This window comes from Pteropus medius, unplaced genomic scaffold (genome assembly GCF_902729225.1).
Source record: "Pteropus medius unplaced genomic scaffold, Ma_sr-lr_union100, whole genome shotgun sequence".
NCBI lineage: Eukaryota > Metazoa > Chordata > Mammalia > Chiroptera > Pteropodidae > Pteropus > Pteropus medius.
Window position 1 is genome coordinate 17,099,096 of NW_024354875.1, and position 13,106 is coordinate 17,112,201.

At 35.3% G+C, this 13,106-nt stretch overlaps 1 protein-coding gene across 1 annotated transcript in view; it reads right to left on the reverse strand.

Annotated features, from left to right (window-relative positions):
- Positions 1-13,106, reverse strand: part of NEB (nebulin) — a 191,705-nt gene that overhangs the window by 80,534 nt on the left and 98,065 nt on the right. Inside the window, exons 75-86 of the mRNA XM_039855663.1 lie at positions 12,693-12,797; positions 11,666-11,773; positions 10,057-10,368; positions 8,332-8,535; positions 7,202-7,306; positions 6,947-7,054; positions 6,237-6,548; positions 5,334-5,537; positions 4,381-4,485; positions 3,365-3,472; positions 1,651-1,962; positions 669-872 (exon numbers count right to left, since the gene is read on the reverse strand). Coding sequence (XP_039711597.1) covers positions 669-872; positions 1,651-1,962; positions 3,365-3,472; positions 4,381-4,485; positions 5,334-5,537; positions 6,237-6,548; positions 6,947-7,054; positions 7,202-7,306; positions 8,332-8,535; positions 10,057-10,368; positions 11,666-11,773; positions 12,693-12,797 — 2,187 coding nt within the window. The remainder of the gene's footprint in view (positions 1-668; positions 873-1,650; positions 1,963-3,364; positions 3,473-4,380; positions 4,486-5,333; positions 5,538-6,236; positions 6,549-6,946; positions 7,055-7,201; positions 7,307-8,331; positions 8,536-10,056; positions 10,369-11,665; positions 11,774-12,692; positions 12,798-13,106) is intronic.

Genomic DNA, 13,106 nt, shown 5'->3' on the forward strand with positions numbered 1-13,106 from the left:
AAATAAGTCAATTACCACAAGAATAAAATTATAGGAGCAATTTAAAGCTCTCTTTGGATGTCTCAGATAAAAATGTAAATCGAATTTTGTTTTGCTCTCATTTGTGTTTTTATTTAGAAGATTCCAATAGTGACTTCAACAAGAATACATTCACGTGTGAGATAAATTTGAAATGAGTCAGAAACATGGTAGTAAAAGGATCCTTTTCTATTTATTCACATGTAATTACCTGGCAGGTAAAGCCACCTTGCAGGTAATTACAATATCCACATTGCTAATCAAGTCCTGGCTTTCTTGGCCCAAATAGCTATCATAATGTCTAATATTGGGGCTGCCCCTGGACTTTTCAACTTATTTTATGATTGAATAACAATTAAAAGGTGGCAACTTTATGATCATCATATTAACTTGTGGACTTATATTATAGGCAAGGTCTCAACGTGTGTATCAGAATCTGTGGAACATGAAGATGCTCACCACACTTACATTGACCAAAGAGTTATCTAAGTGAATGAAATGTGGATACTGTTAATTGACTGACAACATGAAATTCTATCATTCTATCTGGATACCTGTATCTTCAAGATTCTCATGCTGGTATTAGCAATTTAAAGTTGACAATTAAAATTTTTACTAAGACTTCCTCAATTTGTCTGAACCCAGATTACCTCACTGATCTGTAGAGCATTGGTCTTTGCCAGGATGACTTCAGGAGTATCAGTGATGCTGGTGAATTTGAGGTCCTCAGGTCTTATACGATACAACCTTTCATTCAGAAGATTTTGGGCATTCTTCACTCTCACTACTTCCACAGATCCCTCTGGCAACCATCCAATACCCTTCAACCATTCCAGGTCTGATTTATACACGTTCTGCATGAAGGACAGGACCACAGAGTGCAGAGGAGTCAAATTTGCCTTCTAGAGCACAATGCCAGCAAACCGCACACTATCTCTATTTAAATCAGCCAGGTGGCCAATTCCATGAAACTAAAAAATCAACATTAAATGTTAATATTTGGGTGTTACATCTCTGGCACACATGTCTGTGAGAAGTCCACAGTATCTTACAGGAATTGGAGCAGAGCTGACAAGTGTCACTATTAAAATGACAGACAGCAATGGCACATAATTTTGTTTTAATATGATGTTGAGTTTCTGTGCTCACCACTTGAAATCTGCCTTTTATGTACCACTGAGAATAACATCTGTTGGAATTTAGGAGGAAAAGGTCCTTAGATGCATGTATAATGAGAAAAAATATACTTATATCTATATAAGTATAGATATAAGTATTTTTTCCTACATGCATCATATAAACTTGAAATCCAATGTTTCCTTATGCTTAATCTGTTTCTGAAGTTTAGATATCTGATCATGCAAATGTGAAGGATCAGAAAAACTGGGACCGAATTTTTTTACCTAATCACACAGAATAACAGAGATTTTCATCTCGATGAGTAAGGTCTTGACATATAAGAAGGAATTCTCTCTAAGATAAAAAATATTTGGAAAAATTCTACTATCACTATCAAGTGTAAAAATGTTAAGTTCTATTAAGATTACCATTTAAATTATGTCCCCAGGGAATACACTGTGATCGAACACACAGACACACATCTCCCCAAGAATCTGGTGATAATATACGCACATCGCTCTGCAGTTCGTAGGCTTTCTTTGCCTGGATCACATCGTTTTGATCTGGCAGGCACGTCCACTGGTGCAGATAATTGCGATAATCAACGTCGCTAACCAGGGTCTGGCATTTCTTGGCTTGAACAATAGACATCATGTCCAGTGGCGTGTGATGAATTCCTTTAGTCTTCTCATAAGCTTTCTTGTATTCTCTGTCACTCTGGATCTTGGCAGCATGTATATACCATACCAGTTTGGGGTCATCTTGTAGGGTGCGGAAACCCACATAGTGCCCCAGTTGCTTGCGATAACCTTCTTTGTATTTGTACTAAAGTTGTGAAAAATCAGATAAAAAGGCATAGGAAAATAATGTATTATGAGGATTTTTCATTAAATGTTTTCAGAATATTTTCTTAGCCTTAATGTAAATTGGCTCAACATTGGCAGTCATTATATATTTCAGTTCATTTTAAGGAAATTAGATAGGGTTATTTAGGTAGTTTTATAGAGGACATGAGTAAATCAGGGGGAAAATAGTATGGTGACCAAGAGTAACAAAATAAGTAATAATAATAGCTAATATTTACTGAGCAATCACTATACGCCAGATGTTATTATGAGTGATTCAAATGTATTAGGTCGATTCATATGAAATTTCTGAATTTTTTAGTTAAAAATAGTTGATAGTGGCGATTATTATCTCACCTAGTCCTCACACTATCTCTATGTGGTAATGTTATTATTAACACGTATTTCAGATGAAGAAAATAAGGCACAGTGAGGGTAACCATGGTCACCAAAGTTGCCTGTCAAGTGCGACATTAGGTCTGATGGTCCCCCAAGAGTACTGAAGGCACCTCAGGTAAGAGAAAGTCATGTGTGTGGTTTAGGAGACAGAAAAGAAAGGTACATGTTTCAGGAATGGAAAGCAAGGTCATATGAATACCTAACAAAAGGTCAGTGGACGAGAGTTTCCATCTTGTCCACACTTACCCTAAGTGTCTTAGGACTGGAGTAAGATAGTTTCTCTTTCTTTCCTCTTTATGGATAACTTAGGAAAGTTTGGACAAAGGGAGATAGAAAGAACTGGGAAAAAGCAAATACTGTGGTTCAACCATGATTTTTAGAGATAAAAATGAAGACTATGAAGGAAGAAATGGCTGTATATAAAAGGTGAAAAATAGAGAAGAGTCTGAAGGAAGAGAACGAAGGTGGCTTAAAGATTTGGAGCTGGAGAGGGCCTTGATAGAATAATTATTCTGACTCTCAGTAAGTTTTAAAATTACTATTAAATGAACTTCAGAAGGTTACTAAGAGCAATATACACAAGTCTCCAGTATAAAATCTTGCATATAAAATGTGATTTCAGTCTTAAGTCTTCTTAAGTGTATGAAACTTTCACCTGTGATTTGTATTTATGGAGAATGTCATAAATATTTCGGGGATAAAATCACATTGTATTAGTTCCTGAATTTTTCCCAAGAATTTTGCACAGACCTTTCATAATATTTTACTTCTACTGAGAAACAACTTAGAAGTTATTTACATATATACGTCACCTATGTTTACCTTAATGTTTTTCATCTCATTTTGTTTTTAAATACAGTCTTTAGTATAAGACAAAATGCAATTGTTTGCATAGACTTTTTTTTTTTTAATTCTTGAAAAATATTCTCCCTATTTGTTGTATAGACTAGAACAGAAAAATCACAGGGAAATAGGAGCTGTACCTCACTGGCAATTTCTCTGGAGGCTTTGGCATGCTTGATTTCAATGGCATCTGCTCTCAAGTCATAGCCTTTCTGTTTGGATTCATTCCAGTCTTTCTGGTAGAGATTCTGTTGAGGGAAAACACAGGTTTGTTTGCAAGAACTGAAAATAAGTGAATATACTCAAAGTAGTTCTAATATGAATCAAAAAAGCATAATGGAAATGAAAGCAACATAAGAAAAAAAATCACTCCTAGGTTCTTCTTTTGGTTATTGGCTATTTACTTTGTGGAGTGCAGGATACTTCTGATTAAAATTTTAAGGGCAAACATCTAAAACTAAACATCTGAATTCAAACTAATGTTTGAATATTTGCATTCATTACAATGTGGTCCACATCTGAAAAATTCCCATTACATAGTACATGGAAACTAAGAATCAACTGTGAAGCTAAGGAACCTTCTCAAGGAACCACATAAGACCCGATAAGATTATTTCTTAATGTTGTCCTTTGACCTTTTAGAGGTCTCTGCTAAAGGGATGTTACATAGATGTCATACATATCCTGCACTTTGCATATAATTAAAAGTTATCTTTTCTTAAGGCCTTAAAATGTCAAACAAAAAAGTTCTGGATCAATCAAAACCCTATAAAGACAGTAGAGACTGTTATCTCTTATGCTTTTTTATGTTAAATGTACCTAACTAGGGATTTCATTATTCTCGATTAATACACAATGAAACTGAGCTATAAACTGAGCTGGATATAGAACAATGATTTCAGAGTTGAAAGGAGATACCAATAAGATTCAGGTATCCCAACTCTTGTAGTCCAGGAATCCAATCATGTATCTAAATTAATGTTTAAAAGAAAATTTCCATTCATATTGCATTGGGAATGGTAGCTAAAGAGAAAGTATCCAGAACCAAAAGCTGTAAACATTTCTAAGATAGGTAATTTGTCAATTATAACACACGCCATAAGCTGACAGATACTGTCCCATAAAGGCATTTACACTTCATATTTATGCCTCTTACATTGCTGATTTGCAAGGCATTGATTTGGGCCTGTAGCATGACTGGCGTGTCAGAAGGAATGCTGACGTTGGTTTTATCTTTATTCCAGGCTTCTTGATACAGTTTCTGTGGAGAGAAGGGAAATATTATTTTAATATAGCAATAGAGAATGGATATTTGAAACATTAAGTCTTAGCAACTATTTAACTTGGAAAAATTTTTTATATAGGTTTATGACACTTTATTTTATGTGTCATGTTGGTTAAGCCACAGTACCCACATATTCGGTCGAACATTATTCTAGATGTTTCTGTGAAGGCATTTTTTTTTAGATAAGATTAACATATTAGTAGACTTTGGGTAAAACAGGCTACCCTCTGTAATGTGGGTGGACTTCATCCAATCAGCCAAAAGCCTTAGTAAAAAAAAAAAAAAAAAAAAAGACTGATCTCCCCTGCGCAAGAAGTAATTCTGCCAGCAGACTGCCTTTGGGCTTGAACTGCAGCTGCTTCCTGGACCTCCAGCCTGCTGGCTTACCCTGCAGATTTTAGACTTGCTGGCCTCCACAACTGCATGAGCCAATTCCTTAAGAATTGTACTAGTCAGAAGCCTGACTAATACAATGTTGTACAATTTAATATTATACCACAGGTTTTGATATTTTATAGGACTTCAATCAATTTTTGTTTTCTTGAATTGTAATGGAGTGACATTTTTCACTTTAGTACTTCCAAGTTTGTGTGCGTGGTGGGGGAAAGGTACGTTGGCATTCGTTAAGAGTTCTACTTTGCATGTGCCATCACTGAACTAGACAAGAGATTCTTAGAGTTGCTCCCATCACTACAGTCTGAAGAACAGTCCACTTGCTGGGTGTATGTGTGTGTGTGTGGCGGGGTGGGGGCCGGGAGGCGGGGGTGGCTCATCTGACAACAGAGTCCCATAAAAGGAATTCTTGGTAATAAGATGGTTCTTACGTCACTGATTTGCAGAGAATTGGCTTTTGCCAGGACAACTTCTGGAGTGTCAACAACGCAAGTGAATTTCAAGGCTTCTGGTCGTGTTCTATAGAGTCGTTCATTCACCAGGTCTTGAGCACCTTTCACTCTGGTCATTTCTACTGAGCCCTCTGGCATCCAGCCAATGCCACGCAGCCACTCCAGGTCTGCTTTATACACACTCTGAAAAGGCGTTAGACAGAAATTTTGTTCCAATGTTAGATATAACATTCCTTAACTGAAAAATAAAGTTCGTGGGGTGGAGGGGGTGATAAATGCAGGAGATGGTGGTTCCAAAAAAAGTAAGACCTGAGATTTTACATGACTTGGGTTTTAATATCAATGACAGAGTAATTTGTAAAAGCATTAATTCTTTATACTAGTCATGAATAAAAATAAAATAGTAGTAATATTCAATTCCATGATAATTATTTGACATTTTAAAAAATTATATCACTAAAACATTTTTAAAAAGAAATTTTATTGAATCTCACTCTATTTTTATCCTGTAATAACTGACCCATGGAAAGTCCATTTGGTGTTTTGGATATAGTCCAGTAGTGGCAAATTTAAAAAAAAATTCATATAATTGACGTTTGTCTGAAATATATTTTCATTGCCAGAAAATAAAAATGACATGAGGAAAATAGTTTGGAATCTAGGCCAGGGAATAAAAGACATGACTAAGCAGAGTTCTTTGTCTATATTCTTTGTTTCTGTGACATAACTCCTAAATATGGGTTTTTCATTAAACAATATGAATGGCATTCCCCTCGAGTTGTGTAGTGCACAACCCATGGGTCTGACCACAGAGGCACTGACTGGACAATTAGTAAATCTCTGCCCTCCCAATCCCCCCATCCCAAAGTTCACATTACGTACATCACTCTGCAGTTCATAGGCCTTCCTTGCATGGATAATGTCATTGTGATCAGGTAAGCATGTCCAGTGATGCAGGTAATTTCGGTAATCAATGTCACTGACCAGAGTCTGACATTTCTTGGCCAGCAAGATGCCTAACATGTCCACTGGGCTAGTGAACTTGGTCTTCCATTTCTGAAAGTCCTTCTTGTACTCTCTTTCACTTTGAATCTTCCCTGCATGTATGGCGCACATAATCTTGGGGTCATCTTCAACGCTCTGGGCTCCAATGTGGTGGCCTTTCTGTTTTTCGTATGCTTCTTTGTATTTGTACTAAAATGTCAGAAATACAGGTTTAGAAATCCAGTTCTAAGACCATATACATGCTGACAATTATAGATAACGTGAACACCCACAAGCAAATAAACAAGAATTTCGTATTGCAAATATTTTGGCACCTCTGAACAATTTTAAACCAACATTTTATACTACCATAAACATAACTGCAGTGTAATTATATGTCTTCACTGGTGAAACCCTTTCCTGCAGTAACTGGAACTTCAATTCCAAACTGTATTTTTCTTCTCTATGACAACAAAGGGAAAGGTCTTAGAAAATAGGAAGCAAGACTAGGGAAATACATGTGCAAGCAGTTATAAAGTGTGGCCCACCAACTGCACTGTGGTTGTTCAGCAATATGAGACCAAGGGGGTTAGATGAAGGGCACTTACGTCACTGGCGATGTCCCTCGAGGCCTTGGCACTTTTGATGGAAATAGCATCAGCTCTCAGATCATAGTCCTTCATCTTTGATTCATCCCATCCCTTGGTATAAAATTTCTATGTAGAGAATAACACACAACAGAAAAATAAAAGTGTTATAGAAAGTTAATAGGCCAATTCCAGAAAGGAAGGTAGGAAGGTAGGAAGAAAAAGTATTTTAATTACTCTTAGAGAGGCTTAAATAACAATAAAGAAATCTCTTACTTGACTGATGTTGACAGAATTGCTCTTGGCCAGCATAATTTCTGGAGTGTCTGGCATCACGTGGATGGAAGTTTTGTCAGCATCCCAAGCTTCCGTATATAAATGCTATGAGGGAAGGGAGGTAAAATCCATTGTTAAAGCCAATATATTTCAATTATTATTAAATTTAACTCACTTAACTGTAAAATAGCCCTTTTAAAGTTATTTGGAGGTGAGGGAAGCAAAAGGTAGTGTGAAGAGTGAAAGATGGTGATATTTAAACAGCAATGTAATAGTTTCATAGCTAATATGAAACATTAAAATGATATCAATTATTCATTATTTTTATCCAGTGACACTCCGGCTTACTCATAGGACCTCCAAGGATGGAGCTTGGCTGTAGAACTATGATTATAGTAGAAATCCCTAGACTTCAGAGTCAATCCCAAGTTCAAATCCAACTCTACTATGTTCAAGCTGTGTGATCTTGAGAAAAGGGGCATAAAGCCTCTCATTCCTCATTTGTTGGATGGGGATAATCATATCTTTTTTTGAGGATTTTTTGAAGATTAACCATAACATATGTAAAACTCATGAGTTATAGTAGACATTCAACAAATTTAATGGTTTTAAAATTTCCTATTGTTATATCTGTGTTTGCTATTGATGGGTGTGGTATAGAATTTCTGGAGTTTTAACAGCCCTAACTCTGAAGAGAGTTACAAGAGCCAATTTCACATTCTGAATTGAGCACTCAGTGTCACTACCAGAATGTTTGGAAGATGTTCAGGCAAGTGTGAGAGAATTCAGATAAGTTCAATTCAATCTAAAATGTGCATATTGAGGACCTACCCATTGGATAAAAAATTAACCCACTCTCAAAAAAACAGATTGCTAGAACTCTGGAAAAAAGAAGTAATCATCTATCTTGTGTAATAAAACTGAAAGCAGTTTGCTTTTCCAAATGGATTTCCACAACTAAGGCAGAAGAGTAAACCAAGCAACTAATTTGAGTTGTACACCAGCACTGCTATAAACACTGTGTTTCTCAAGTTTTAGAATGAAATGCTATATGGTTATATATTTCTCACTTTATGAACCACATTCGTGGAAACTATGACTCAGGCAACTGGAAACAGCTGGAGACTAACCTTGCTCATTGTCAGGGCATTAGCCTTTGCCAGGACAATTTCTGGGGTATCTGTAATGCACGTAAATTTGAGCTGGTCTGCAGGCAGACGGTACTTCTTGTCACTTAGGATTTCTCCAGCTCTCTTCACCTTCTCAACCTCTACAGAGCCAATAGGCACCCATCCAATGCCTCTCAGCCACTCAAGGTCAGCCTTGTAAATAACCTGAAAATGAAATAATGTCAAATATTCATTAAAGCCCCCTAGAGAGCCTGGTGTCTGATCTTGATTTAGCATATACAAATGGTGAATCTTACTTGCGTAAATCTCTGGGAAGACCCATAGAATTGCCGTAGTTTGGTAAAGAGTAGCTAGTCAAACACTTTGTTTCAGAAGGTAGCCAATGTTTGCTGTTTTAAAGACCCATGAAACTTCTCTAATAATATGTGATTTCACTGACATAAAAGGATTTCAGGGAAATTACTGCTTGTCTCCTAGTACAGATTTCATATTCTGAGTTGATTGCTCATACCTCCTCGTGTGGGAATAATAACACTCTGGTAGAATACAGTTTGCTCCTATCTCGTTGGGCAATGGCCTTTAAAACCAATTGTGTAACATAAGAATGTAACTGGCTGACCACATGTTGAATTAATGTGTTTCCTGGGGGCAACACAAAGGGCGTCTTTTTTCATATGATTCTATATGCTTTTAAGCCAAGAGTACATATATTTATATTCTTAGTTATCTTATTTTCAGTCCCTTTTTTGTGTTATAATTCAAGTAAAAAAAAAAGATACTTTATCTTTTTTCATTTTTATTTGAATTTAAATAATTGAAAGAGAATTTATCTCATTAGAAAGGTAACAATTCTTTTTATTTTTATGCATTTTTGGGAAATTCTGTTATGTAATGCCATTACTATTATCATTCTTTCAAAAGAGACTACTTGTTAGAGCCTGATTTAAAAAATAATAATAAGGAGCTACTAAACCAATGAGGTGACATTTGAGTCCTAAGGACAGTTTACTGGCCACCAACAAAAGTGCCTAACATATTCCTAGGCAGCTATTGTTTTATCTTCTTAGATAAATTATTGCAATGCATAATTTATTCCTAAACTTCTCTTCACAAGTTATAATAGATATTTCATATGCTAAGTAGTCAGAAAAATGATAATGCAATGAATTCATTTGGAAAATTAGGTTGCATTAAACCAGGAATTCTTAACCTGGCATCAACGAACTTGGATAGAAAAAAAAAACATATCTTTATTTTCATTAACCTCTAACTGAAATATAGCATTTTTTTTCCATTATAAATTTAGGCAAGAGATTACAGTAGTAACACTACATGGGACTTGGTCAGCAATAAAAATCGCAAATATTTTCCTACCTATTACAGTTGTTGCAGACATCGTGAAATGTTTACACTCATCACTTCTTTGAAATTAAACTAGTTATTACACCTATCTTTTTATTCAATATGTTAATAAAAAAGCATATATATTACTACATCACAGACTTAGTTTAAGATTTTGATAACCATATTTTGATGTGATTGATTTCTTTTGAAACATATATACATATACATATATATACACACATAGATTGTTTTTTAATTTACACCTTCATCACATTGTCATGAGAAGTTGTCCATAGGTTTCACTAGACTGCCAAAAGATTTCATGGCATAAAAAAAGTTAGAACCTCTTTTTAAAACATGAAGAATATTAGATTCACTCACATCACTCTGAAGGTCATAGGCCTTCCGAGCCTGAATGATGTCATTCTGATCAGGCAGACAGATCCATTCGTGCAGGGGATGCTTGTAATCTATGTCGCTTACAAGGGTCTGACACTTCTTGGCCAGCACCATCCCCAACATGTCTACTGGGCTGCTGAACTTGGTCTTCCACTTCTCAAAGTCCTTCTTGTACTCCCTTTCACTCTGGATCTTGGCTGCATGGAGGGACCACATCATCTTGGGGTCGTCCTTAATGTTTCGGGCCCCAATGTGGTGGCCGAGCTGTTTCCGGTAGCCTTCCTTGTATTTGTACTGAAAAAAAAAAGGGATATGAGTCTAATGCTAAGAACATTTCATTTCTATCATATTTCATAGTTTTATACATACACTATTCTTTGATTTTTCTCTACCACTAATGTAAGAAAGGTTAATATTATCGACTCTATTGTATAAAATAGAAACATAAATCCTAGAGAGTTAAGTGATTTGTTCAAGGTCACATCGCAAGTAGGTGGCAGAGCTGAAATTGAAATGCAGTAGCTTCTGGTTTCTAATATTTTCCCCTTTCTCCTTAAACTATACTACCTACATTATATTTGTTTGCTTAGCAAGTAACGGTAAAACATCTTGTATAATCTAAAAAAAGCATCTACTTAATTTAAAGATATGGCTATTTTTTCCTAAAAATGCTTTGATATTTAGAATATTTTAGAATGTATCCCTTTTAATTAGAATTTATAGTGAATTCCCTGACTACACTTAGATAGTTTTACCAGGAAATACCTCCTTCGTTAGGCTGTCGATGTCATTGAACTTTCACCATGAGAGAGTCATGCCTTGGGTCAACACTCTATCTACTTTTAAAATTCAAGAATGTTATGATCCATTTTACCATGAGTTGATCATAGTGTGGGTTTCTCTAGCTTCACAGCCAGAAAAAGTTTAAATAATAGAAGGCAGAAAGCATGAATCTAAGTCATGGAGCCTTCTAGAAGAAGGAAAGTCTGGATTTGGGTTCAAAGCAGTGCTGGTACAGAATAAGGGCACAGGACACTCTCGGTCAAGTGGATACTGAGAAAGAGACAAGTGGGTACTGAGAATGAGCTTCGCTTACTTCTCAGTTTGTTCTTGTAAGGAGTTAAGAGCATCTTGGTAGGAATACCTCACTAAAAGTTACAAAGGATGAACCAAAACTCTAAAACTCATCCATCACTGGTCTTCCTTTAATGCCAGAATAAACGGATAGATATAGTAGGAAATGGTGAACATCTATATTGGCTGATTTGCATGTGTTACCAATTTTTTTTTTCAAACATCTGGGTCAACTGCTGCTCAATTTCTGGCATTCAAAAATATAAACCCATTTTTAGTGTCTCTAAAACACTCATTTAAAAAATATATATACCTCTATCTTTGACTGATTAACAGCTATAATGGATGTAGTATCTTGTGCTTTTCTTTGTTTTTAATTATAACTCTGTACATTGAAGAATCACTACATGAAATTGAGACATGTAAGGATAACAAAAATTCTGTCAAGAAAGACTATAAAATTTACATTTGTGACATTTTTGAATAAGAAATGCCTCTACCAAAAACATCAACTTACATCACTAGCAATATCTCTTGAAGCCTTGGCTGCTTGGATTGGAATGGCATCCAAACGTAGATCATAGCCTTCCTTCTTCGACTCTTCCAAAGCAAGTTTATAGAGTTTCTGTAGAAAAGAGAGTCATTAAATCATTCCTCTTTTCATAAAAAAATGAAACTGTTAATTATTAAATTTTCTCTAATATCTTCTTTTAAACTATAAAAACAAATCCACAAAGTCAAGTATAAGGGCGGGTTTGTACCAAACTTGGCTTCATAGGCACTCAAGGACTTTAATGCATATGTTCTAAATTTTGGGATTTTATCGATTGGTAAATTTAAAAAAAAAAAACTGGGGGGAAGATCAGCATGTGGTTGCCAAAATTTTGTTTTGCCAAACAAGCATATCTTAAAAAAAACCCAAAACTATTTACTATTTCCATCATAGTGTAAAAGAAAGGCCATCTTTACACTAAAGAAGAAGAAAGAATAAGAACCGTATTTTAAAGTTGAATATATTTGGATTTGTAAAAACTCAATGCATTTGTCTTTATTTTTTCTCATTTTGCTGCAGACAATTATCACAGACCACGATTGATCTGTAGAGTAGTATTTCAGAATCATCACTCTGATGAAAATGTTTGCAAATAACATTAAATGGTAACCAGAACATTAATGAAGCAGCAAGAACAATACAGAGCATGATAACTCACTGGGTTCCAAGCCAGTGCCTGTCTACTAAATAAGTGAATAAAATAATGACTTGCTACCCACACAGACCTGCAGGGAAAGGCTTTAGAAGCATAACTCTTACTGAGCTACTTCTCCATAAGCATTCCATTCCTCGATGTTCTGTTGCTAAAGGCCGGCCTACTTTGTGGACCTACCACATAGCCCAAAATTGAATCAAGAGAGAACTATCTCTTTTACTGACAGTGTTAGATTGGAGTATGTATAATAAATTAGTCAAAATCTTTCACTAAGGAAACAGTTATAATAGTTCATTTTTGTCTTTCTCGTTATTGTAAGATCAATAGTTTACTCACATCACTATAGTTTATTCGGTTGAGTTTGGCTAGCATGATTTCTGGTGTATCAGGCATGACATGGATTGTTTTCTTCTCATTGTCCCAGGCTTCGGTATATAAGCGCTATGAAAAAAAAAATGAGAAAAATTATTTTGGAGTTAAAAGGCTTTTTTTTTTATATGCCACTCACCTCTCCTCTATACAAAGTAGAAATAAAATTATTAAAATTGCATAAATTCCTACCTTTCATGTAGATAAATTATTATTTCCAAGAGAATTTAGCTCACTAGTTCATTGACTCAGAGTTTTTACTGTTTCTCATTAAAATTCTTTAACAATTCTGAAAAGTATAATTGGGTTGCAGTATTTAAAATCTGTAATCATAAAATATTACAGCATGTGGTATTTTTAACACCAGTTTAATATTTTGAA